Source organism: Mobula hypostoma, chromosome 2 (assembly GCF_963921235.1).
Source record: "Mobula hypostoma chromosome 2, sMobHyp1.1, whole genome shotgun sequence".
Classification (NCBI taxonomy): Eukaryota; Metazoa; Chordata; class Chondrichthyes; order Myliobatiformes; family Myliobatidae; genus Mobula; species Mobula hypostoma.
The window spans coordinates 51,386,079-51,413,071 of record NC_086098.1 but is presented as its reverse complement, the minus strand read 5'-3'; the positions used below and the strand labels follow the sequence as shown (position 1 = coordinate 51,413,071).

The following is a 26,993-nucleotide window of genomic DNA, read 5'->3' as shown; positions in this document are numbered from 1 at the left end:
ATCCTTCTATTCTGAGGCTGTGCCCTCTGGTTCTACGCTCTCCACTATAGGAAACATCCTCTCCACGTCCACTCTGTCTGGGCCTTTCACTATTCCATAGATGTCAATGAGATTTCTCCCTCATTCTTCTAAACTCCAATGAGTACAGTCCCAGAGCCATGAAATGCTCCTCATACATTAACCCTATTATTCCTGGATCATTCTTGTGAATATCCTCTGGATCCTCTCCAATGCAAGCATATCTTTTCTTAGAAAAGGGGCTGAATGTATACTGTGTTACAAAATTAACAACTAGCCAGTTGGTGTTTAAATGATAAAAAAGTGAAGATGAATGTGCAGGAACATGCTGCCTGATATCTGTAGCTTCTAGATTTACTACAGAAACTTCAAATTTAATGGAGGTTAGTTTAGAGATGGAATTTGCACTGTGAACCAGCAGATATTAATTGTTTGCATTTTTTCTTTAGTGTGATGACTAAACTGAAGGCTGTATGTGGACAAAACTCTGCGTAAGAATATATCACACTGTCTCTGAGATAAAGTCCAATATTCTATTATTATGTATACATATTGATTCACTTCTTCATTTTGAAATGGGTGTCCAACTCCATGTACTCCACCATTTCTTTGCCTTTCAGTATTGAGTAAGTATACTGAGAGTTTTCTTTTGAAGATTGTGAGTTCTACTTTGGAGAATTGTAAGTGGGTGCAGGTGGCAGTGAAAAGAAAAAGTCTTGTTGCGTGTGCGTTTCACTTTGGAGGAGTGGGATCTGTGCAAAAGTAGGAATTTAAAAGAGATAAGTCAACTAGTTGTTAGTTAATAGGTTTTTGGCTAATTGGCCAAATGTCAGCAGCCAACAAAAAGTCAAATTCAAATGGAGTGGGCAATTTGGAAAGGGCTACTGTCTTGACTAATTGTTGCCGGTTGTTTAAGTGTGGGCTCTGGTGAGGAGGGTGAGCTAACCTGAGTGTAGGTTTTTTTTTTGTCTCTATTTTTTTTCCTCAAAGCTTTTTAGACATGGCAGGTGAGCTCAGACCCATGTCATGCTCCTCCTGTGCAATCTGCAACTCAGGAGGCTGCTAGAGTTCCTGATGACTACATGTCCAGGATGTGTGTCCAGCTGCTGTCCCTGACAGACTGCATGACAGCCCTAGAGCTGTGTATGGTTTCACTTTAGAGCATCTGCCATGCTAACAAATGTTGGGGATAATACATTTAATGAGTTAGTCACACCTAAGGAAAGATAGGGAATGTGTGATGAACAAGCAGAGCCGTAGAAGGAAGTAGTACAATATTTTCCTATGGTCTTCTCCATCCAAATCAGACATAGCTGTAGATATTGTCGGGGAGATGGCTCATCAGGGGAAGGTAGCAGTCAAGGTCATAGCACCATGAGTTGCTTTACTGAACAGGAGGGCAAGAAAAAAAATACCATGTTATCATGGTGGGGAATTCCATGATAAAGGAAATAGACAGAAGCTTCTGTGGCTGTAAATGGGACTTCTGGGTGGTGTGTTGCCTACCAGGTGCAGTGGTCAAGGATATCTCTGAGCCACTGGACGGGGAGGGTGATCAGCCCGTTGTCGTGGTGCAAGTACTGTAAATGGCAAGCGATAATCAGTTTGAAGTTAAAAGGACATCTGTCTATAGAAGATAGGATGCTGGTCCACAATGGCATTATTTAATTGTGTTTGTTTCAAACCCCACAACGTGGCTTCATTATTTACTTCAAGGAAACTTGCAGACCACATGGATACTATTACTTAGCACATCAAATAGCCAAACTGTTAATAGATGGGAGGTTTAAATGCTCAGAGAGCCAGCTTCACAGTTTTAATTATGGGTACCTGGGATCTATGTCTCCAGAAGCTTTTCAACCATTTGTGGAAAAAGGTATCTGAAAAATATCGTATACATGTGAAATCACCTGTGTGGCAGAAAAACCATATAAATGGAGAGAATATTTAGGTTTACTAGGAATGGTCCAAGAATATCAAGAAGAATGACAGAAATAGGGATGAACTAGCATCCATTCCTCTGCCTTTGATTTCTGCAATGGACGATTCATTTGTCTGCAGCTCAATGGTGTGTCTTTTCAGCTTTTAGGAATTGTATCTGTGTTTACAAAATATTTTCTTTAAAGAGTAATTTGTAATTTGGAAATTTTTTTTAAGATTGTGAGCTTCCAAGTCTTAAATGTATTTTAAGAATTTATCCTGGATTTAAACATATATCACTAAAAATAAATGAACTGTGTAAAATTAAATTACATTAAACTACTTAGTTAGCTGAAAGTACCTCCCTTTTGGTAGGAAGGGGAGACAACTAGTCTTTGAAGCGAAGATCATTGCAGTATAACCTCCCTTCAGTGAGGGTACCCGTAGCTATCTAAATTTAATGGGACTTAAGATCTTCATTTGAGTTCAGAACTTCGTGGTCATCTAACCCAATACCATCACAGTAGATTTAGGATGGATATGAGGAGGAACTGCTTTTCTCACAGAGTAGTGAATCTATGGAGTTCTCTTATATATACTTAAGACACAGTTAGATAGATTTTTGCATGGCAGGGTAATTGAGGGTTAAGGGGAAAGGCAGGTAGATAGAGCTGAGCCTACAGCCAAATCAACCATGATCTTACAGAATGGCAGAGTAGGCTCGAAGGGCCAGATGGCCTACATCCACTCCTATTTCTTATGGCTCTCCTATGTCTGGTGTAATGCATATTACAAATGCACAGCAAAGCCGAAGCCCACTGCAGGTGGCTTATGCAAACAATGGTTTGCCTCCAAACTTTGTGGCCTTTATTCCAATGGTTGGAGAAACTAAAGATCAAATGCAGATTTCTGAAGAACAGCACTTTTGTATTCTGCCAATCATTGTGTATTCTCTTGTCTTTTACTATTTAACCATTCATGTACTACTTAAGGAATTGAATGTTCTGAAAATAGATATTAAATTGAAATAATTCAAATACATAGCGAAAACAAAATATATGGTGTGTGTTAAGTTAAATCTCTGGCTGAATATTAAATTGTTTTCAAGATACGAACACATCTAGACATGGAATTCATTTTGTATTTCCAATCTAAATCTACTCCATGAAAACAATTGTAGCATTTGGGCATAGTGAAATGACTGAGCAAAACAAAGTCTTTTGCACGGAAAGTAGATGTCTATAAATAAAAGATAGCAGATTCTAATAAATATCGAAAAAAAACTACCAATGTAAGACTAATAACAACACCTAGCAGATTTCACGTCACAGAACGTACTTTCAGTTTGCCCCACATGCTTTACTGCTGCAGTCATTAAACTATTAACAGGATCAGATGTGGTCATCAACACATCAGGAAAAGAAGATATTAATGATATGTATTACTTGTCTGTTAAAGCATTGAGAATCTTTAAATACCAAAGCAGCTGCAGATCAGATGTCCTGAAAAGATAACTAAGTCCATAGTGAGTGACAATGGTTCAATGCTGCTGTAAAATGATCAATTCTATTATATGTGTATCTACAGAAAACTGTATCAGTGCAGTGATAAGACAAATTCAAAGTCAAAGTGACTCATGGAAATTTAACAGGGACTCTCTATCCCAATCTCTGATTGAGGACTGCTGGAAGCCTTCTGCAAGGTGCCTTTAACCATGAAAAGGGATATTTTTATTTGGGGACTTAATGTTTTATAGTTACATAAGAACATTAGTTTTGAAGTCTACTGCAGACTAGTGATAATATACTGTAAGTAACATGCTGTGCTGAGAAGAGTAATACAATTGGATTGAGACAGAAAGCAGATGGAGTTACCCTGCCTATGAATATTGTATTCAAAGCTTCACATTTCACGCAGTGGTGAATTTACGAAAGATGCTAGCCTCTTTTTCCTTGTTCTCAGTATTATCAAAAATGATGAAACATGGTAAAAGATTGTTTTTTTTTAAATTATATGAAGCATTGTGATAGTGACAGATCTTACAAAGCTCCTTTAAAAAAAGCTAGTACAAAGCATGATGGTGATTGCACGATGAAATTGACCAGATTGCCTGCATTGTACCTGTAATTCAGTAAAGGAATTAGATCATCAGTGGAATTTATCATGAAAGCTTTGAATTTACAGGAGGTGGTGGAGGTCAACCAACTGCTGCAGGAATTTCCTGATTGATTAAAATCTAGCTCCTCCATTTGTGAGGAAGCTAACAGAGGAGATTCCAAGAGTAGTATTGCAATTCTAGTTGTTCATTCGACCCTGGGTCCAATTAACTTTGAGACTCAGCTGCATGTATTATGGGGGTCCTGATTTTGAAGGGGTTACTTTAGCATAGGTATTGGTTGTCTGGTGGATGCCCTGTGATTACATGTGAATGAATAATCCTAGTTTCCTTTGAATACCGGCCCAGCATTATACATTTCTGGCTTCCAGTGCTACTCATTAATTATGTTGATCTTGCACCACCCATCCCAGTTATTTCACTGGCTCTAAGCTTGAGTCGATATAGTGGGTCTGAACAGCTTGTTCTCATATTGAAACCTGCAGTTTCTCTAGGCAAACATGATGTCATTCACTTACTGTACTCAAGCAGTCTGCTTTTAATAAATGTACAGTGATTTTTCTTGTGGCAGGCAGGGCAGGTTAATGCTGTTGTCACTTGTGGAGACTCAGATTGCTCAGGACTCATCGTTAAGGCAATCTGATCAGACTGCAGCAGACACTACAGTGTAGTCATTGGCTTTCCAGAAGAGAGGAAGTAGAAAGACAGGGAAGGAGAAGAAAAACAGTGATCAGCTTACCATGAACATTTCATGGCATTTAAAAATGTATAATGAATTCTGGCTTTGCCAGAGCATGCTCATATCCTATGCAGTCTGCTCAACATTTTCACCGTGTAATTAAAAGACAATTCTTTTTATAAATACAAAAAGAGATCCCTTTTACAAATTAAAAATTTTAAATGACTTTTCACATTACTTAATTATTTTGAAAAGTACTTTTTCCATTTCACGTTTTCTGTTAATAACCTTATTAAACGGAAGTGGCACATTTACTGTACACTAAGCAATTACACTCAAAAATATTTCAGCCTCTATCTTTGACAGCCATTTGGTTTGTAAGGTACTATTAAGTAACAACTTGATGACGTTTATGCCATCTGAAATTATTGAAATTGGGATTGATGAATATGTGATCCAAAATTTACTAAAAATGTACTACTTTATATTTGCAAACAGTAGATTTCAAAAGTAAAAAGCACAAATTCATCCTTCTGAACCATTCACCATTGTGTTAATGCAACACTAAAGCCCTCAGACCTCTAGAATAATATACTATATCCTTTTCTTTGATAATTAATGAAACACTTATACCCCTTAACCTTTCCCGTTTTAGTGGATCAATTGTATAGCAGATCTACTCTTCAGCAGAACACCTTGATTTTATAGTTGTATAAGTCTAAACTTGAATCAATCAAGACTTGGATATGGCACAAAATTACAAATATTTTAGTTCAAATATAATATCTAGCAAGACAATAAAATTTCTCCTCCTTCTCTAGTCCTTTATCTCTTTCACCTATCAGCTTTCCAGCTCTTTACTTCACCCCCCCCTCCCTGTTTCACCTATCATCTACAACCTTGTACTTCTACCTCCTCTCCCCCACCTTCTTGCTCTAACCGTAACTTCTCTCCAGTCCTGATGAAGGGTCTTGGTCCTAAACATCGACCATTTATTCTTTTCCATAGAAGCTGTCTGGCTTGCTGAGTTCCTCCAGCATTCTGTGTGTGTTGCTGCAATAAAACTTTATATCAGCAAAATTGCCAACGAATCACAAAATATTTAAATTTGTAACTTTAACAATTTTACATTACCTGCCTTTAACATGTTGCTTATATTCTAAGAGAGCTATTAAATCTTATGCACTGCCAAGCATAATAGCTGGCACTGGAATTTTTTTTTTACCAACGTTGAGTCCCTTTCTGCAGATCTTAATTGTCGGTAATCTTTTCTTTGCTTCCTTCATGTTTCTCAGTATTTTGCTTTCTATGCCCAATTTTAATTTGATTTGAATCAGGAGGTTCAAACCAGAATATCCAAAAATTGGGCATAGAAAGCAGATATTATTGATTACATAGAATAATATCTACCCTCCCCCCTCCCCTTAACCCTTCCCCCTGATACATACCCCTACCTAAAAGAAAAGAAAAAAGAGAAAAACAAGACAGGCTCTCCACATCCACGGCAAATATATGTAGGTCAATTATGGGCAAGTCCCTATACCAGCTAGGTTTGGCCCCATGTATCCTCTTGGGGGTCAAATCGATTCAAAAGTTGAAAATCAAATAAATGGAAATTGGATAAATATCAGAAAGAATTTATAAAAATTGCATTGCCAAAGAGGCTATAGCAGTTACTTGGAAATCGGATTCGTATTTAAGTATGGATCGTTGGAATAATGAAATCTTTAGCTGTATTCCACTTGAAAAAATTACTTACAATTTAAAGAATAAATGTGATACATTTTTGAATATTTGGCGCCCTTATTTACAAAAGATAGGGTTGTATATATAGGTGCTCCGATGATAAAGATGTTGATCCTTTGGGGAAAGAAACAAATACATATATTAAATTTATTTCGAATCCCATGGAGCATGTGGAGACCTTCCAATATCCAGGCAGTCTTTCTTTCTTTCCTGGTTCTAGCTTCTTGCAGGGCCTCCAACAATACAACAAAGGCTACTTGTCCCCAAAACATCACTGAAAGATTTGACAGCCAGCTTAATCAACCCTCAAATCCACAAGTGTTTAACAAATCTTTAAAAGCAACAAAATTATCTGAAAGAGTTAAATTAAAAATAAGCACTTACCTCTGTGCCACTGAAGAGTGGTGGTCCCATTCAAATGAATGGGGCAGGACTAGCTGGTGTAATGCTAAGAGATTCATTATGAGAAGCATTTAGCCACTCAGCTTAGAAACATATGAAACTATCTGGTTACTCAGGGAAGGAGTCCAGGGACAACTAATATTTCTCCACTACAATGCACTAGTGTGCTAATGTTCAATGCCAAGGCTGGTGTTTCTGGCCCATTAATCATAGAAAGAAGCACTTCAATATTTTATCTAAAGGGTTCATATTGCTCAATTACATGTACCTGCTACCTACCAGTCAAAGTGGATTCTACAAGAAAAAAACCTTGAGAATTGAGCTAATTCTTCTTGGAGAAGATAACATGTAAAACAATGTTCAGGATGTCAAAATGATTTCTTGGAACCATATAAAATGTTTTATTATGCAGAACTGACTTCAATAATTAGAGAAAAGATACTGACGATTAATGGTTTATTTGCATTAAAAGCACAATTTCTAAGGGATAGAATCACCTGTCCAGGCCTGTCCAGCTAGAGTTTGTGTCAACCCAGCCCTCAATAGAGAGCAGTAGCATTGGAGCTAGGGGCAGTTGGAAGGACATCTGTGGTCTATGTACAGTTGAGGAGACAAGAGGAGATGCCTTCTGCCTTCCATTCCCGAGTAAAGGAAGAGGATATGTGACAATGACAGAACTGGCTCTGATATTAATTGCACAATGACATAGCCATGGCAACAGCACCAGGGGGCAGTCTCTGCCATTGTTTGACAGCTGCTAATTCCTCATTTTCAGCGGGCAGAAGTTTCAAACACCCTTTCAAAGCTCTTTTTGTTATTTGGTAACAATACTTCTTAATATAGCCAAACAAATATTCTGCAAAATTGTATCACAAAAAAAAACAAAAACACCCTCTAAAATATAACTGCCCTGGCAGCTTTTTACAAATCACATTGTAATTAACAGTGGATGGGCAATCATGTGTAGGACATTATATGTAATCAGGTATTTCACACAGCAGGGGAGGTTTGCACTGCACAAGTTTATTTAAGAAGTGGTCCCTTACATCTCAGTAAAATACATCACTTAGTTAACCCACAAATTTAACAGTTCAAACTAAATGAATCACTCGCTTATCCACTTCATTGCACTTCTGTTGTTTTTCTTACTATGTATAATTAGCAGCCTTGAGCCTCTGTTTTCAAAGGCACCACATAACTAACAATGGCATAGTGCAGGGTTTAAACTCTGAACGCTCAACAGTAAAAATAAATTAAAAGCTGATCCATTTGTTTACTGCTAACCCTGACACATCCCAGAGTACCAGAACCACATCAGCAACGATTACATAGCTATATCTCCTCATCCTACCTGCAATATGTATTCACTTTTCCAAAGATATTTGTATGGTTACACTCATATTTCTCTGCTACCCAGTCTGCCATCTTTCTCAGATCTAATCGTGTCATTCATAGGACACTATAGCACAGTACAGCCCCTTTGGCCACGATGCTACGCCAACTTTTAACCTGCTCGAAGATCAATCTAATCCTTCTCTCTCACAAAGCCTTTTATTCTTCTATCATCCATGTGCTTGTCTAAGAGTCCCTAATGTATCTCCCTGTACCACTACCCCTGGAGGCAAAATGAGATATGTATCATTGCTCCCAGCTCTGATCCATTTTCAGCCACACTTCTGCGATACCAATGACATCATGCCTGCCAATTCCATATTCACAAATGTTAACTGTTATGTTCATCTTTCCACAGATATTGTCTGACCTGCTGATATTTCCAGCATTTTCCATTTTTGTTGCAGATTTCCAGCACCTGTACAGTTTTGAATTTCCTAACCTGACCTGCTGTTTTCCATTAACTGACCTGCTTGATGCTAACTCCAGCAAATCTCCAACCTTAATGTTGGCTCCTTCAGATCCAGCTTGAGGTAAAGACAAGATACTCCCAAACAACTTGTGGGCAATGAGTATGTCTCTTATGTATATTCGCAGACCATTTAATATGATTTTGGTAAAATCGTATGAAAAGTCATTGGATATCATATATGATAGCCTCTAGGCAGGGCATGGAAGCCAAAAATGTTGCCTTTATAAAATTTATGTGCTGACTTTCAGTCAACTCCATGTTAGTATCTGTGAAGGTTGCACCTTGACTTAGGGACTTTGTTGTTTCCTCTTTGATGATGTTTGGTTCTGATATGGCTGCCAAACATTTATTTCATCTGTGAAACTGGAGCATCTCAGAGAAGTTAACAATAAAAAATTATTGGGGAAATCAGTGGCTATTTGAAGTGGGAGGAGGAGCTGTGATGGTGGTGTTTACCATTTGAAATATTCATGTGCAAATTACAGTATTTCTTCTAAACTTAAAATAGTTTAACTGTGATAGAGAACTAACTCAAATTTCCAAAATTTCTTTGTTGTCTGACTCACTTTATTGAAAGGGATAAAAGGGATATTCAGTTTTCCAACTGAATAGCTTTGCTTCTATTGAGTTATATATAAAACATACTGTTTGATTATTCGTACCTGCAGAATTGTCTGGAGTGATTCATGTTTGGCCCCGCTTTGATATTCCCTTTGTCGGGATCATATATGGTAGTTGCTCTGGCATAGGCACCTCCAAGAATAAAGACAAAACCATTGAGTGTGACTGCAGGAGCGTACTTGTTATCTGTTAATGGAACAAAATAAATACAACACTTAACTTCCTGTTAGTAATCCAGATACAGCCATTACAAAATAAAATTATAGTGTAAATAATTATGAATGCAATTTCTTGATAATCTGCTGAGTTGTTTTCCTAATGCATTTCTAATTGAACCATGTAATTTCCACAACTGTAAAAATAACAAGTGTGCTCTATCAGACTAACAGCAATGAAACTCACGTAGCCAATAAATCCATTGAAACAAACTAATGATAAATCATGTCTCAGTAGAAAGACAGTAATAAGTGATGAGTTGTGAACACCTGATCACAGTAGAGTGCCACTGGTTGTTGAATCTGTGACTCATGTTATATCATGGTTAATTCTCTTTAAGTACAATTACTATAGGCCAAAAACTTACTTTTGGTTTAAATGGAGCAGGATTCCCATAATCAAAGGCCTTTTGCCTGAAGCAAGTACTTCATGTGCCCTTTATCGTGCCTTTAAAAATGGCCGCTTTTGTGTCATTTTTATATTCCATTTTAACCTCATTGACCATGTCCCAACTAGTGCAAAGTCTGAACCAGTTCTGTACTTGTGGGATGGAATTAGAGGAATAAGCACAAACATAACAGTGGAATGTAAGAGACCTCTTGCGATGTGCATGTGGGGACTTTGTGGCAAATCAACAAATATCCAGTCACTCTCTTTACAGTCTATGTTTTTTTATTACAACTCGTAGGAAATGAGACAAAGGAATATCAGAAACTGATCATCCTGTCTAGTGCCAGCATTTAAGAATGGATGATATCGGAGTAGTACTCGGGAGTTCTTTGCTCTGATCAGTAATTTCACTTTCTGCACAGTTGACAATGTGACTCAACAGTATCTGCTACTAATAGAATGGTTCATTATATTTTTTATCTGTATGTCTTTGCTTGCTGGTTTTTCATCACAGAGCTTTATAATATTGATGGAATTTTGACAGTTTAATAATATTTAGTAATATTGTGAATATACAAATTATTTTCTAGATATTTGCAAATAATGAAGAACTTCATAATGAGGCATTTGAACCAACAGACAAATGGCCTTGTGAACATCTTTCCCACTTTCAAAGTGATCACAAACACAGGGCCATAGAGATAGTGACAAGCTACAAGTTCCCACCCGATTGAATCTTTTTGTAACTATGCTGATCTGGAATTATCTGTATGTAGAGAAATAGAAAATACCCACATATTTATTTCCTTTTTATTAAGGAAACAAATTGGTGCTTTTAAAATAACTCACAAGCACAGCCTAATGTCCAAGGGAGCAAAGATATAAAATGGATATGTACTCATAGGGTAATAGACTATCAAGAGAAAACAATACAAAATCTGTCTTCTTTTATCTTTTCCCTCAATTCTTTGCATTACCATCAAGACCCATACCATTCACATTGAATCAGATTTAAGTCACTGTTGTGAAATGCGATGTTTTGCAGAAGCAGTATTTATATTTTTAAAGATTAGCTTAATTTGTCACATGCACATCTGAGCATACAGTGAAATACATTATTTCCATCAAATGAAGGTTATGTTGGGCAGGCTGCAAGTGGCGCCGTTCTTCTGTCAACATTAACATGCTGGTGTTGTGCAGCAGTACAGTGCAAAGACATAACATTCCCAGAAACTTCAAAACTAATAAATAGTGCCAAAGGATTAATGTAGGTTCATGGACTGTTCAGAAATCTGATGGTGGGGATGGGTGGGAAGAAGCTGGTCCTAAATTGTTGAGTATAAGTCTCAGATGCCTGTACCACCTCCCTGATGATAGTAACAAGAAGAGGACATGTTCTGGATGGTGAAGATCCTTGGTGATGGTTGCCATCTACTTGAGGTCCTGCCTCTTGAAGATGTCCTTAACAGTGGGGAGGACCATGCACATAACGAGACAGGCAGGAACCACAATCCTCCGCAGCCTTTGCAATCCTGTGCATTGTGATCTCCATACCTGTCTATGATGCAATTGGTCAAAATGTTCACCAAATCTATAGAAATCTACAAGAGTCTTTGGTTTAGTACCAAATCTCCTCCAGCTCCTAATGAAGTAGAAGCACTGGTGTGCGTTCTTCATGATTGCATTAATGTGTTTGACTCCGATCCTTGGAGATGTTGATACCTAGGAACTTGAAGCTGTTCACCCTTTCCACTGCTGACCTTTCAATGAGGATTGGTGTGTGTTCTCCTGATTATCTTTCCTGAAGTTCACATCAATTCCTTGGTCTTGGTGATGTTGAATGCGAGGTTGTCATCATGAGACCACTCAACCAGCCAAACTCTCTCTCTCCCATATACCACCTTGTCATCATTTGAAATTTCTCCTACAAGAATGGTATATGACTTTATATGCAGATGGTGTTTGAGCTGTGCTTAGCCACACGTTCAATGGGTGGAGAGAGAGTGGAGCAGTGGACAAAGAACACATCCTTAACATGCATCTGTTGGAGTGAGTTGGAGATGTTTTTACTGATCCGCACTGATAAGGAAGTGGAAAATTCAGTTGCAGGAGGAGTAACAGAGGCACAGGTTTTGATGCTTGTTGATTAATAATGGGGTTGAACACCAACATCAATAACAGCAGCCTGATATCTGCTTTGCTGTTATATAGATGCTCCAAAGCAGAGTGGAGACCCAGTGAGATTGCATAATCTGTAGACCTGTTGTGGTTAGAATGAACTGCAATGGATCCAGGCCCTTGCTTAAGCTGGAGTTAATTCCAGACATTGCCAGCCTCTCAAAGCAATGTATTACAGTAGATGTGCGAGTGGTCATTACTGACAAAATGCAAACTTACGGATATTCTAACAAAGGTCAAGGACTGTGTAGCCTGTTACAAGCAGTTCAGCAGAAAGTCTTATATATTCCCATATATGAAGAAGTGTATGGTGGAACATACTAATTTGCCTGAATGACTGCTATTCCAACAACATTTAATGTTCAATAGGATCCAGAAGAAGTAGCCCACTTGATTGTCAAATTGTCCACTCTAAATATTCACTCTTTCCACTGTTGAGATATTTTGGTTACACCATCACCAAAAAGTACTGCAGTTCCTCCTCAAGGATAACTTTGAAATCAAACTATCAAATGGATGACCTCTGCCATGAAGGAAGACAAAGGCAGTAAGCAAATGGTAGGTTCCTCTGTGAGTCCTCACGCTGTTCATTGTTCCTTCGCTGCTGGGTTTGAATCATCATTCTCCCTAAGCACAATGTTATCACCAGAAGCCCCTCAACACCACCTTCCGCCACATCCAGTAAAAGAATAACAACAATTCCTTAATGTCCAGTCTTAAATCACTTCCTAGCTTCTCTGACCCAATCGTAAGGTAACATTTAAATTTCCGACATTGAAACTATTAATAGGTGACTGTACTATCACTTTTTTCTAGGTTGAAGTGTAGCACCTGTATGAGAAACAATCGAACTCTGGGTTATGAATCATTGACTGTCCACATAGTCAATTTCCTACTCTATTGCATTGGGAAGGCACAGAACAGAGATGTCCTCTCATACATAAATGTGACGTGACTAATACATCCTTTAGATTTGTTCTTTTTGAAAGTGCCCCTCTCCTCTCCATACAGGATATCCTCTCACACTAGCCAAACACAAGAGCTGATCACAGGGGGAAATTCAACGGCAAATTTGCAGCCCTCCTTCAGATGTAGCATATAAATAAATAAAGTCAAGACTCAATTAAAATTCTGAGTAAATAAACAATATTTCCTTAATACATTAATCATAATGATAGAATATTTAAAAAATAGTAATACTAACCCATATTAAGCTGATACAGCAGTTAATCATATCCATTTGGATGAAGTACGACTTTTGATTGAACAGGATGATAAGGGATAATAATTAGCATGCTAACACTCATTGGTGTTCATGTGAAATATTAATAAAAGAATTTGGCTTGCTGCTTTATTATTTCTAATAAAGATAGTGATTCCCCTGATCCAGATGAGTACTTTCTAACTTGCACAAAGTTGTTACATTCTCACCTTTCAGTAACCACTAAGAACAACTTTATGGTTAAAATATATAAAGGGTTTCGTCGTCGTTAGGTCGCATCTGGAATTTCCAGTTGGTGGACGATTTCCCTCCACGCCGCTCTGACATATTGGGAAATCATGTACTTGGCAAGTTACAGCAGTGGTTTGCCTTTGCCTTCTGCCAGGTGAGTTTAAAGAGATCACCATCTCTTGCAGTGGATGACCAGGATGTCTAAGTGCCTTGTCGTGCTCTTAGTGCTCCACCATGCCTGCTGGCCCGCCTTCTTGACCGTTCAGTCTCCTCCACTCAATCTGCCAGGGCCAGACTTCACATGCTGGGACAGGCAGATCCCCTACCTCACCGAGGGTTGAAGACCCGTCAGCTATCCTCACCTGGTTTGGCCCGTCTGCCACCGCACGTGTTACAGCTACTTGGAGCCACAGGCGAGGGCTGAGCGCCAGGTGGGGACCAAAGGTGGACGAGCTGCCCTGAAAAAGGGCACGGCAGGACCCCCCCCACCAGAGGTGGGGAATGTTGCTCATCAACAAGAACTGCCAACTGCCTATTATCTTCTAATATAGAACAAAAAATACTTTGGGTTTTAGTGCACTTATTCGCTATAATTTACTTTCACCACATTCATACTTTTAATGATTTCTTACACGCTTGTAGAATAATGATGAAAAATTCTCTGCATTAATTTAAATGTGAAAATTTGCCCTGAAATTCTTTATAGATTCAAGTATTCTTCCTCACAGGAAATATAACCTGGACAAATTTCAAAAACATTGTCTTCATTGTGTATCCAACTCATGCAGATTATAAAATAAATATAGTTGATGCTATTCTGGATAACGCAGCTTTTACTGTATGTCATAATAATACAATGTCCTTTTCTAGGGTAATTGCTACTTTACCTATCATAGGAGATTCAATGAAAGTCCATGTGTTTGTTTGAAGGACATATGATTGCAGAACACCAGCTGCCCGTCCTGACTCATTCACACCTCCAAACACGTAGATTTTGCCTCCGCACACGCTTGCAGCTGCAGAATGCACAGCCTTGGGAAGAGGAGCCACTGTTTCCCACTGATTGGTAATTGTATCATACCTGGAAGAACAGAATTTTCAAGCATCATTAACCACTAGCTGCAGTGATTTGGCAACTACTTTTCACTAAGTAGTGCAATTACACAATAAATAACATCAATTTTGTAACTCATTTAATATTATGCACTGGGATTTTACTGTCATTTTGTGCTACTTAATGTCACTGTTCTCCATGCAGCCTGATTTCTGCTGTGTATTTATCTTGGCCATTATGATAATTTAGGACAGAAAATGTGCTCTAAATTTATTAATGTTACTCTAGGCTTGCGGCCAATGTATTAGAACTAGTAGTTATCAACTCATCATTCCTATGACTGACATACAACACCAAGTATACAAAAATGCTGGGACCTGTCAACTCCTGATTAAGAACAATATATACTATTAGAAACAGTGGGATTAGGTAGAGCACTTTACCTTTTTTTTCCCCTCTCATCATCTTCCATCCTATAACTCATTACTGCTCCATTCAACCAGCGGAAACATCGTTGGGTTTAACCCATCCTGACTACATGGCCAGCAAATCACAGCTGAATCATTCGGCAGGACCTATCCTCTTGCATTGTACGACTGACCTGGTTCAGGAGTGCCACCACTTTAAAGAAAGTTAATTTTACTGTGTTGAAGTACTTAGTATATTTCAGCTTTAATGCCTCATATTTCTAAACAATGGCGTTTGGAATGTCATAAATTTTGTGTGTTTAGATTCATAAATGTAACCATGTAATTTTCCATGATATAATCTACAGTGGGAAGACAGTTGTAAAGACAGACATGCTCCAATAATGAATGGGGTAGGATAAGAATACAAATCATCCAAGGCCACAGGGCCGGGAAGCTTTGTGGTTGAAGTATTGAACCACCTGTTAAGAGTTCTGGAGTCTTGATCCAGAGACCTGAGTTTGAATCTCATCAAGGAGTTTAAATACAAGCACTAAAATAAATCTAGAGTTAGTAATGGCAATGCTTCTGGATTGCTGTAAAAATGCATCTGGTTTACTGCTGCTCTCCACAGAAGAAAATCTGTGCTTACCTCTTCTGGCCTAACTGTGACTCCAAACCTAGTTGACTTGCGATTGCCTCCTCAGTTCAGGGGCAATTCGGGGATGAATGCTGAATACTGACATTGTGGGCATTTCATATCATGTGAACAAATGTAAAACAATCCTTAGCTTCTGGTTTTTACGTATCATTAGGTTGGAAAAAAATCTACTTATCTTTCCAATTAGATGACCCTGTAGCTCAATGAGTAGCAATAAAATAGGGCTGAAATATAATTAAATTACTATAATTATTCTGATTGAATTCCTTACTAATAAAGGGGTCTAAACACCTGGTAACTCAACTTATAATTGATCAGTTTATGAATGATATTAGTATTAGCAAATCACAGACATGAAATTGAAATCTTAAAAATATCTTGGAGCTGAGAATTTTCCTGATTAATATGTTATCGTGGAGCTGAACTGATAAACTCAACACTTTGCTTCACAAAATGTCACCTCGAATAGAAGAACAATTGACAGAATTCCATTGTTGTCTACTCAAATGTGTTTACAAATCTGTACTGTTCGTCTAAATAGATGTCAGCAGGGTAACATAACCCAGTTTGCAGCACAGACAAACATCTTGGTGTCAATCTGGAAGCTGTAACAGCACATTTCCATCATTAGAATATGATTCTTGCACACACAAGATATTGTAAAGGAGTGCCACAGGGTTATTTACTGGAGTGCAACAGTGCCTGTTTAGACTTGCATTGGATAACCTCTAATCAAACAGTTTCTGCAGCTTGTCAAGGTATTGAATCAGAAAATATTACAATAAAATTAAAATCAGGTGATGCAGTTATATTTTTATAAACTTTAATATATAATAAAATCATACATTCACAATGCTTGTGAAAACATTTACCTCAGAACTCCTTTGCTCATTTCAACATTGGAATTCATCTACTTGGACAGAACTAGAGGAGGTGGGTTTAAAGCAAAGAATTAAATGATTATTTGATTTGTTCAAAATTAATAGGGGCCTTGCGTAGAAAAGGGGAAAGATTCCACTGAAATGAGAACTGATAACTAAGAGGAACAGATTTGAAATAATTGACAGAGAAACCAATAGAAAAAGAGACTTGTTTCATGAACCAAATTGGAATGCTCCAGAACACACTGTCTGGAAACGTGGCAATATCAGATTTAATTAGTAGCTTTTGAAATTTATCTGAATAGATACTTTTAAAGGAAATATTTGCTGGAAATGGGGATAAATAGTAAATAGTTACTTCTGACAACTCCATAGAGCAAGGTAGGGTATAGGACGTTGAAACGTCCACCATCTATGCTACATACCTTTGCCCTGAAACAGTAAGTCTGTTTCTCTTTCAGCCCAGCTGGTTGAGCATTTACAGCAATTTCTGTATTTATTTGACATTCAAGTTGTATAATTAAAAAAACAAATGTGATTATATTTATTGCCTGATCCTTTCACAGATTCCCTTTCAAAAGAGAGAGACAATGAAGTAGCTGCATAAACAGAGCCCTAGAAGGGTAAACAGAAAGGCTAAACCCTAATGTAATCAAATTTTCTTCATGTTTTAATTTTAGTTTTTGTCAGTACAATATGAATCAATCATTTGACTGAAGCAGTAATTCAAATGGACACACCAGGCAAAACACAAGGCCTTGCATTAGAAATGAAACGGAAAAGGAATGATTGCCCATATAAAGCAGTATGAAGGGAGGTGGGAGAGAGGTTGGTAGGTGATAGGTGGCACCCATTGGGGAAGGGATAATGGGCAGATGTAAATAGGTGAGAGGAGGAAAGGGAGAAAAAGGAAGAAAACTAGGTGGCAAGTAAGTGGAAGTAAAGAAAGGGATGTGAATTACCTGAAGCTTGAAAATTCAATACCACTGGATAAGAAACTGCTCAAGTAGACGTAGGCCTCTCCTTTGTAATTGAGAAGGCTGAGGACAGGTCAGTATGACAGCGCGAAGGAGAGCTACTAGGCGCCCAAATATTTGCAGTCAGCTGCAGTTATCACGACTCGTCACTTGTTTGGCTGAAGCAGCATGAGGTTTAAAAATAACTTGGGGCCTTTCAGGACTGTTCAGCAGACTCCAATCATTGCCCACCGTCACCAGTTGGGGAAGGTGATAGGAGGTTTATAAAGAGTTTGGGCTCTTTCGGGATTATTTGGTGAGTAGCAATCATAATGATCTATTAGGCAAAGACCAGCAAAGAGAAGCAAAGGTGTAAATGGATGTGTCATTGTTGGAGTGGACAGTGTTAGAGTAGTCAGGCTTTGGTGAGAACAGGCGGAGGCGAGTAAGAGAGAGGCGAGAGGCAAGACTCAATATTGGACAACTGGAAAATGATGTTGCAGAGGTAGTAATGGGGGACATAGAAATGGCAGACAAACTAGTTTGCATTAGTCTTCACTGTGGATGATACTAGCAGCATGCTAGAAATTTGAGTTTGTGATGGGGCAGTAGTAACTGTATATTACTAAGGAGGTGATGCTTGGGAAGATGGAAAGTCTGAAGGTAGATAAATCACCTGGACCAGATGGACTAACATAAAAACACAGAAAACCTACAGCACAATACAGGCCCTTTGGTCCACAATGCTGTGCCGAACATGTACTTACTTAGAAATTACCTCCGGTTACCCATAGCCCTCTACACCCTAGGGTTCTGAAAGAGGTGGCTGAAGAGATTGTGCTGCCATTAGTAATGATCTTCCAAGTATCACTACATTCTGGAATGGTTCCAGTACTGGAAAACTGCAAATATCAGTCCATTCCTTAAGAAGAGAAGGATGCAGAAGAAATTATACGCCAATTAGCCTGACTTCAGTAGCTGGGAAGATGTTGGAGTCCATTATTAAGTATAAGGTTTTGAGGTACTTGGAGGCACGTAATAAAGCAGGCCAAAGTCAACATGGTTTCCTTAAAGGGAAATGTTGCCTGACAAATCTGTTGGAATTCTATGAGGAAATAACAGGCAGGGGAGACAAATGAGGATCAGTGGATGTTGTTTTCTCGAATTTTCGCCTTCAACGAGGTGCTGCACATGAAGCTGCTTAACAAGATAAAAGCCCATGGTATTACAGGAAAGACACCAGCATGGGTAGAAGATTGGCTGACGGCCAGAATGCGAAGAGTGGGAATCAAAGAGAGCCTTTTCTGGTTGGCTACCTGTAACTAGTGCTGTGCTGCAAGGATTGGTGTTGGGACTGCTTCTTTTCACATTATATGTTTTTGACGGAATTAATGGTTTTATGGCCAAAATTATGGATGATACGAAGATGAGTGGGGGGCAAATAGTCCTGAGGAAGCAGGGACTCTGCAGAAGGACTCAAAAAGATTTGGAAAATGGGTAAATAAATGGCAGATGGAATACAGTGTAGGGAAGTGCATGGTCAAGCACTTTGGTAGAAGGAATAAAAGTGTAGACTACTTTCTAAATGGGGAGAAAATTCAAAAATCAGAGGTGCAAAGGGCCTCAGGAATCCTTGTGCAGGATTCCCTAAAGGCTGGTTTGCAGGTTGAGCCAATGGTGAGGAAGACAAATGCATTGTCAGCATTAATTTTGAGAATACTAGAATACAAAAGCAAGGATGTAACGATGAGGATTTGTAAGGCATTGGCCAGACCACATTTGGTGTATTGTGAGCAGTTTCGGCATATTATCTAAGAAAAAATATGCTAGCATTGGAGAGTGTTCTGAACAGATTCACAACAGATTCATGTTTTTGTAACAGACAGAATTTTGAAAGAATAGTGTATATTTTTGTGGCATTATGCCACTAACACTGCTGCAACAAAATCTTCTGAGCCTACTTGCAAGATAAATCAACTAGTCTCAGAGGGTTTCCTGGGCCAGCAACTTCAGTGTCCAGGCTCTGATCACTTTAATTCTGAAGCTCCCTGAGGTGAGTAAGTAGAACAATTGTTTGTGGGTTAACGGTTAAGTAAATTCAATTGCAATTATTAAATAAGATTAGATGACCATGTTTGCAAAATCGCTGTGTGGCAGACAGAAAGTCCAAAAATAATTGCTAAACTACTTTGGTTGTTTTGGTCTCCTTCTGTTAGGAGACAAATCTCAAGGTTGTTTCACTATCCATTCAGAAATCTGATAGCAGAGGGGAAGAAGCTGTTCATGAAATGTTGAGTGTATGTCTTTAAGCTCCTGTACCTTCTCCCTGATGCCAGCAATGAGAGGACAGCTTGTCCTGGGTGAATAGGGTTCTTAATGATGGATGCCACCTTTTTGAGGTATTGCCTTTTGAAGGTGTCCTTAAAGCTGGGGAGGATCATGCCCATGATGGAGCTAGCTGAGTTTACGATCTTCTGCAGCTTTTTCAGATCCTGTGAAGTGGCCCCTCAATACTAGGTGGTGATGCAAACAGTTAGAAGTTTCTCTGTGGTACATTTGTAGAAATTTGCTTCAGACTTTGGTGACAGACCAAATCTCCGCAAATTCCTTATGAAATATAGCTGCTGTCATGCCCTCTTTGTAATTGCATCAATATGTTGGGCCCAGGATAGATCTTCAGAGATGTTGACACCCATGAACTTGAAACTGCTCACCTTTCCCAATGCTGGTCCCTCAGGAGGACTGGTGTATATTCCCTCAACTTCCCCTTCCTGAAGTCCACAATGAATTCCTTGGTCTTACTGACATTGAGTCCAAGGCTGTGTGTGACACCGCTCAATCACCTGATCTATATCATTCCTGTAAGCTTCCTTGTCACCACGTTAGATTCTGCCAACAGCAGTTGTGTCATCAGCAAATTTATACATGACCTTTTAGCTGTGCCTAGCCACACAGTCATAACTGTGGGGACTACCAGAGTGAGCGAAGCACACATCCTTGAGGTGTGCTGGTGTTGACTGTCAGCCAGAAGATGTTATTCCTGATCTATACCAACTGTGGTTTCCTGATAAGGAACTCAAGGACCCTGCTGCAGACAGAGATACAAAGGTCCAGGTTGTACAACTTGTTGATTAGTACTGAGGGTAAAATAGTGTTGAATGCTGAGCTGTAATTAATAAACAGTAGCATACTGTAGGTATTTCTGTTGTCCAGGTAGTCCAAGACCAAGTGGAGAGCCAGTGGGATTGCATCTGCTGTAGACCTATTATGGTGGTAGGCAAATTGCAGCAGATACAGTTCTTTGCTTAGGCTGCAGTTGATTCAGGCTAGTACCAACCTCTCAAAGCACTTAATCACTGTAGATGAGAGTGCAATTGAGGAATAGTCACTGAGGCAGCTGACTCTGCTCTTCTTGGGCACTGGGTATGATTGGTGCCTTTTTGCAGCAAGTGAGAACCTCCAACTGCAGCAGTGAGAGTTGGAAGATATCTTTGAACACCCCCATCAGTTGGCTGGAACAAGTATTCATGTTCTACCAGGTACACCATTGAGGCCTGATGTTGCAGCTGCCATAGGGGAGGAGAATCTCTGAGTGTGTGTAAATGCCATTAAAGTGGCAATAGCTGAAAATTCAGCGACTTTAAAATTAAGGTATAAGTTAATGTTCAGTTTGTTCAGCAGAGGTACAAATACACATTGCAGTGGTGGTAGAGATACTACAGAAGGTATACAACCTCTGAAATCCTTAACAAGACCCTCCTAGTGTTCTGTAACACCAGTAGCACATTAACGTTCAGTGATGCCTGTTTGTCTGACAACCAATTCTTATTCCATGTTTGCAAATTACCACCCTTAACCATTGACTACACCAACAACGAACAGCCTTCTGAAAATGCAAGTGCATCATATATTCTGGCACCTCTTCATCTATTCTATTTGCTAGATTCTCAAAGAATTCCAGTAAGTTAGTCAAACATGATTTTCGTTTCATAAACCCATGTAACCCAGACTTCAGCATCTGCTCCAGCACTAACTATAGACCACCACGTTAGCAGTTCCAGGCTTTCACTCCCTAAGGATCCATATTTGCCATGTTCATGTTCAAATGCCTGTTCATACTTATTTTCTTCAGTTCTTCATTCCTTCATTCTTGCTAGTCTACTAGTTCTCTGGTATTTCTGGCAGGGCATTTTGTCTTCGTTTGTAAATTTACGACAGACAAAAAGTGGTTGCAAAATTCCTCTGCTATTTCCTTACTCCCCATTATTAATTCTCTTCTGACTCTGTAAGGGATTCACATTTAATAAGAAAATGCTCTATTGCTATTATATTAATATTGTAATTTGCAGAATGCAGAAATTAAAGACATATTGCATGATATATTAAAAAGATTATGGATACAGAATGTACTTACTCTGTTCAAAAGTATATATTTGAGAAACTACTTGTAAACTATATTAAGTATATTTATTCTAAAATGTGAATAACTGTGCCTGGAACATCACAATAAAATAGCATTTCATTCCTGGTCTACCTGCTGTAAGCACATTATAATCAATGCCCAATTGAATGGCGGAGCAGACTCGATGGGCCAAATGACCTAATTCTGCTCCTAAGTCTTATGGTTAAATTAATTCATACATTGATGGCCTTAAACTAAATTAAGTCCTGAGATGCAACCTTCTTGCTGGATAGTGCGTTATATGTCGAGCACAGTAGAAAACGAAGTGTTACGCTGCAACCTTCATTCATGTGACTTCTTTAAAAAAATAACACAAGACAGTTCATTGCTCACCTATAATTGTATTCTCCTTATATGTATATGCTAACAATTACCAAAACAACCAAAGAATCCTCCTGAAATTGCCATCTTAAATAAACATTTCATTCTCACAAACAATACACAACTCACTAATGTGAAATCAATGGCAAGATATTCTAAATGTTCAAAATGTGAAATAAAGATTGAAGACTGTTAAATTTCAATTTCCTATACACGAGCATAAATATTTCTCACCCTCCGCATACTACCATGGCTGAACAGAGGAGCACTTTCAGTAATAGACTGAGATAACTATGCTGTTCCAAACAGGTCATTCTTACCCCTGGCCATTAGGCTCTATAATACCCGATAGCTGGGGAAGTGATGAACCCAACTTGATAGACTCCTTGAAGTAACTTATACTTATTCTTTCATACTTCTCTTCTAATATTTGTATACCTGTGCACTTGTAATGCTACTGTGACACTGTAATTTCCCTTGGGATCAATGAAGTATCTATTATCTACTGAATCTGATACAGCACAAAAAAAACACAAAAGATAAAGCACACAATAACAATAAAACACAATTAATGTAAATATATAAGATACCTTATATCCATAGATTGATTGTATGTCCATAAAGTGACACTAGACATAAGGCAACTGACAGGAAAAACAAAGTAGAGGTGGGTTGGGCATGCGTTAGTGGGTGGAGGTGTTGATCAGCCTTACTGCTTGGGGAAAGTATCTGTCTTTTTGAGTCTGGTGGTCTTGACATGGATGCTACCAAGTCTGCTCCCTGATGGGAACGGGGCAAACAGTCCATGAGCAGGGTGGGTGGGATCCTTCATGAAGTAACTGGCCCTTTTCCAGCACCTTTCTATACATACATTCTTGATGGTGGGAAGGGTCGTACCAACAGTACCTGTTGTAGAGGCTTCCTGTCTGCTGCAATGCCGTTTCCACACCATGCAGTGACACAGCATGCAAGGATGATCACTACTGTGTATCTGTAGCATGATATAAGTATGGATGTGCATAGTCCAGCTCTCGTCAGCTTCCTCAGAAAGTAGAGGCATTGGTGAGTTTTCCTGACAGTGCAAAGTAGTTTAATTTCCTTCGGGATAAATAAAGTTTTGCCTCATCTTATCTTAGAGAAGGCTAAAGCATCCATGCCAGGATCACCAGACTGAAAAAAGTTACTTTCCCCAAGCAGTAAGGCTGATCAATGCCTCCACCCACTAACCTGTTCTGCAAGCACTTTATTATATTTCATACTGGGACCATGAGAGGTTGTGTGAGATGTGCCCTCCTAGGAGTCTGAAACTACTGTGCCGCTAATGTAAGGGGGGGGGGTGGGTGTGAGAGCTGTGTGTTCTGCTGAAGTTGATAGCCATCTCCTTTGTCTTGCTGACATTAAGGAAGGAGTTATTTGCCTGGTACTAGGCCTCAAACTCTTCCATCGCTTCTCTGTAGACCATCTCATCATTCTTGGTAATGAGCCCCATCATCTGATAATGTGATTACTCAGCATTTGTCTGTGTAGATGTATGTGAGAAAAATGTACAGCTATGAGCTCAGCACAATGCCTTGAGGGGCACCCGTGTTGAGGATGATGGGGAGGGTGGAGCAGTTGTGCATCCTGACTCTCTAGAGGCAGCCTGTTGGTTAGGAAGTCCAACACCCAATTGCACTGTGGTGTACTTTGACAGAGGAGTCGGAGTTTGTTCACTCAGGTCTGTGGGCAACAGTGTTGAATGCAGAACTGAAATCCAGAGACAGCATTCTGACATAAAGTGTCCTTGTTTTCTAGGTGAGTCAGGGCCAGGTCGGATGCTATGGCATCTCTTGTAGAGCAGATCTATTGGTATGCATATTTGTGAGTGTCCACTGTAGCAGGACTGGAGTTTTCGATATGTGCCATTATCAGCCATTTAAAATACATCATGATGATTGGTGTCAGTGCCACAGGGTGGCAGTCGTTTAGTCTAATAAAAACGATTTTAAAAAACTGAGACATCCAGTACGTAGAAAGAGAAACATAGTCAGCACTTCAGTTTGTTTTCACAGAATCTGATGAAATACATCATTGTCACTATTCAGTGCTAAAGGAAAACAATCTGCAATCTATTCATGGTCACTTAATCAGTTGCAAGTATCTTTGTAACTACATAGGCAAATTATTTCAATTACTGAGAGAAAAAAAACAATTTGTTGCAAAGTGCTTGAAAGGCAGATTGAACTCCATAAAGCAAAAGTACTTCTCATGAAGGGATTCAAAGTGGCGTCAAACTTCATGCACCAATACTCGGTCCTTTTCCCAGTCTAATGTCCAATATGTAGGCATTACTTTAGGAGGACTCTTGGCTACAGGTCGCAAGCTTCTTGTCATAATGTGTAGGGTAAGGTCTATCTAGTACTTCGTCATGGAGTTGACTCAGTGTTACAACGAAACATAACATAAATGCTGCTCCAAGATCTGAGTATAGGACCGAATGAAGGATGATCTTGCTTCCACAAAATAGCTTCAAATGCAAAGTCTCATGAATAGCAATGTAACAATGACATATCAATAGAATCAAAATCCATACATTTTTAAAGCAATTATCTTGGCAGTTGGAAAAATTTCAGCTCTTGTGTAAAAGCAGACAGAACCTCAACACATTTTTTCCCTTGTATCAAGAAAAATGTCTATTGTATACTTGAGTTCTTAGAACCAGAGTATTATTCACTTCAGTGAACAATCTGCAATGTCACAACAAGGTCTCTTTGAAGAAAGTGGCAGCCAAACCACTCTGTGTATTTCTGCACCTAAATGAAAGGTTGGATGATCCATTTCAATGAAAGTGGTGCAAAATACATAGAGGAAGTGAAAAAGTAGTTGGCTTAGGTTTTGCTACAGATAGATAACTTAGAGTATGTTCATAATATTCAGAAGTTTAAGCTGTCCAGGTTGCAGCATAATCGGGGTTGTGTTGGGTGGGTGTAGGGTCTGTGGAGAGGAAGGGATATAGAAATGAGGAGTGTATTAGAAGACCTAATGGATTACACAGATTATTTATTTAACTAATTATACTTGGTGATAATTAAACAGGAAGGACTGAGAAAAGAGAATTACAGTATATGAATTTATTGTTACAGAAGATAGAATCAGAACCAAAGAAGGAAAGAAAGACTGGAGAGAAGCAGAGGAAAAGTTGTCAGACAACATGAGACAGTATTCCTATAAATAGGTACTTTTTTATCTTAAAGTTTGGTTGATAATCAATAGAAAACACTACATTATGATTAAGAGGGTCAGACACCCTGAGCCAATAGGCTGGTCCTGGACTTATTTCCATCTGGCATAGTTTGCATTTTGTTGTTTGATTGTTTGTGGCTTTTGTATTGCTATATCTATGCTCTATTCTTGGTTGGTGCAGCTGTAACAAAACCCAATTTCCCTTGGGATCAATAAAGTATATTTATCTATCTATCTATCTAAGAGGCAAGTATGCAGTGAGGTTAAATTCACAATGTCTCTAACTATAAGGTACCATTTTTGTAAAATAATGATAGGATACTATAAATCAGCCAGCAATTCATGGTGGTTTTTTTTATATGTAGGCTGTCATGTCCTAGCCACAAATTGCTAGCCTATTTGAAAATTAAGACCATGAGACCATAAGATACAAGAGTAGAATTAGGCCATTCAGCCCATTGAGTCTGCTCTGCCATTCCATCATGGCTGACATTATCCCACTCAACCCCATTCTCCTGTCTTCTCCCTGTAACCTGAATAATCAAGAACCAATTAACCTCCACCTTAAATATACCCAATGAACAGGCCTCCACTACTGTCGGTGGCAATGAATTCCACAGATTCACCACCCTCTGGCTCAAGAAAGTTTTCTTCATCTCTGTTCTAAATGGACGTCCCTCAACTCTGAGGCTGTGCTCTTTGGTCCTAGGCTCCTGCACTATTAGAAACAATCTCTCCATCTCAGCCCTTCAATATTCGGTAGGTTTCAATGAGATCCCACCCTGTTCTTCTAAACTCCAGTGAGTACTGGCCCAAAGCCATCAAATGCTTCTCATGTGTGAACCCTTTGATTTCTGGGATCATTCGCTTGAACCTCCTCTGCCTTATAAAGCCTCAGCATTACATCCTTGCTTTTATATTCTAGTCCTCTTGAAATGAAAGCTAACATTGTACTTGCCTTCCTTACCACTGACTCAACTTCCAAGTTAACCTTTAGGGAATCCCGCATAAGGACTCCAAGGACCCTTTGCATCTCTGATTTTTGAATTTTCTCCACATTTAGAAAGTAGTCCGTGCTTATGTTCCTTCTGCCAAAGTGCATGACCATGCACTTCCATCTGCCACTCGTCCATTCCCCCAATCTGTACAAGTCCTTATACAGACATCCTGATTCCTCAACAATACCTGCCTTTCTACCTATCTTCGTATTGCCCACAAACTTGGCCACAAAGCCATCAAATCCCTCATCCGAATCATTGACACAAAACATGAAAAAAAGTGGTCTAACACCGACCCCTGCAGCACACTCACTAGTCACCGGCAGCAACCAGAGAAGGCTCTCTTTATTCCCACTGTTTGTCTCCTGCCTGTCAGCCAATCCTCGATTCATGCTAGTACCTTTCCTGTAATACCATGGGTTCTTGTT

General features: G+C 39.0%; 1 protein-coding gene across 7 annotated transcripts in view; it reads right to left on the bottom strand.

Annotated features, from left to right (window-relative positions):
* Window positions 1-26,993, bottom strand: part of LOC134339951 (kelch-like protein 29) — a 489,081-nt gene that overhangs the window by 21,318 nt on the left and 440,770 nt on the right. For 5 of the 7 annotated variants that reach the window (XM_063036765.1, XM_063036774.1, XM_063036757.1 and 2 more), the window contains 2 exons: window positions 14,491-14,684; window positions 9,408-9,552 (listed from right to left, as the gene is read on the bottom strand). In XM_063036765.1, the coding sequence (XP_062892835.1) occupies window positions 9,408-9,552; window positions 14,491-14,684 (339 nt within the window). Of the gene's footprint in view, window positions 1-4,572; window positions 4,733-6,195; window positions 6,594-9,407; window positions 9,553-14,490; window positions 14,685-26,993 lie in introns of those variants that run through there. The other 2 variants (XR_010016467.1, XM_063036789.1) reach the window with 2 other exon arrangements.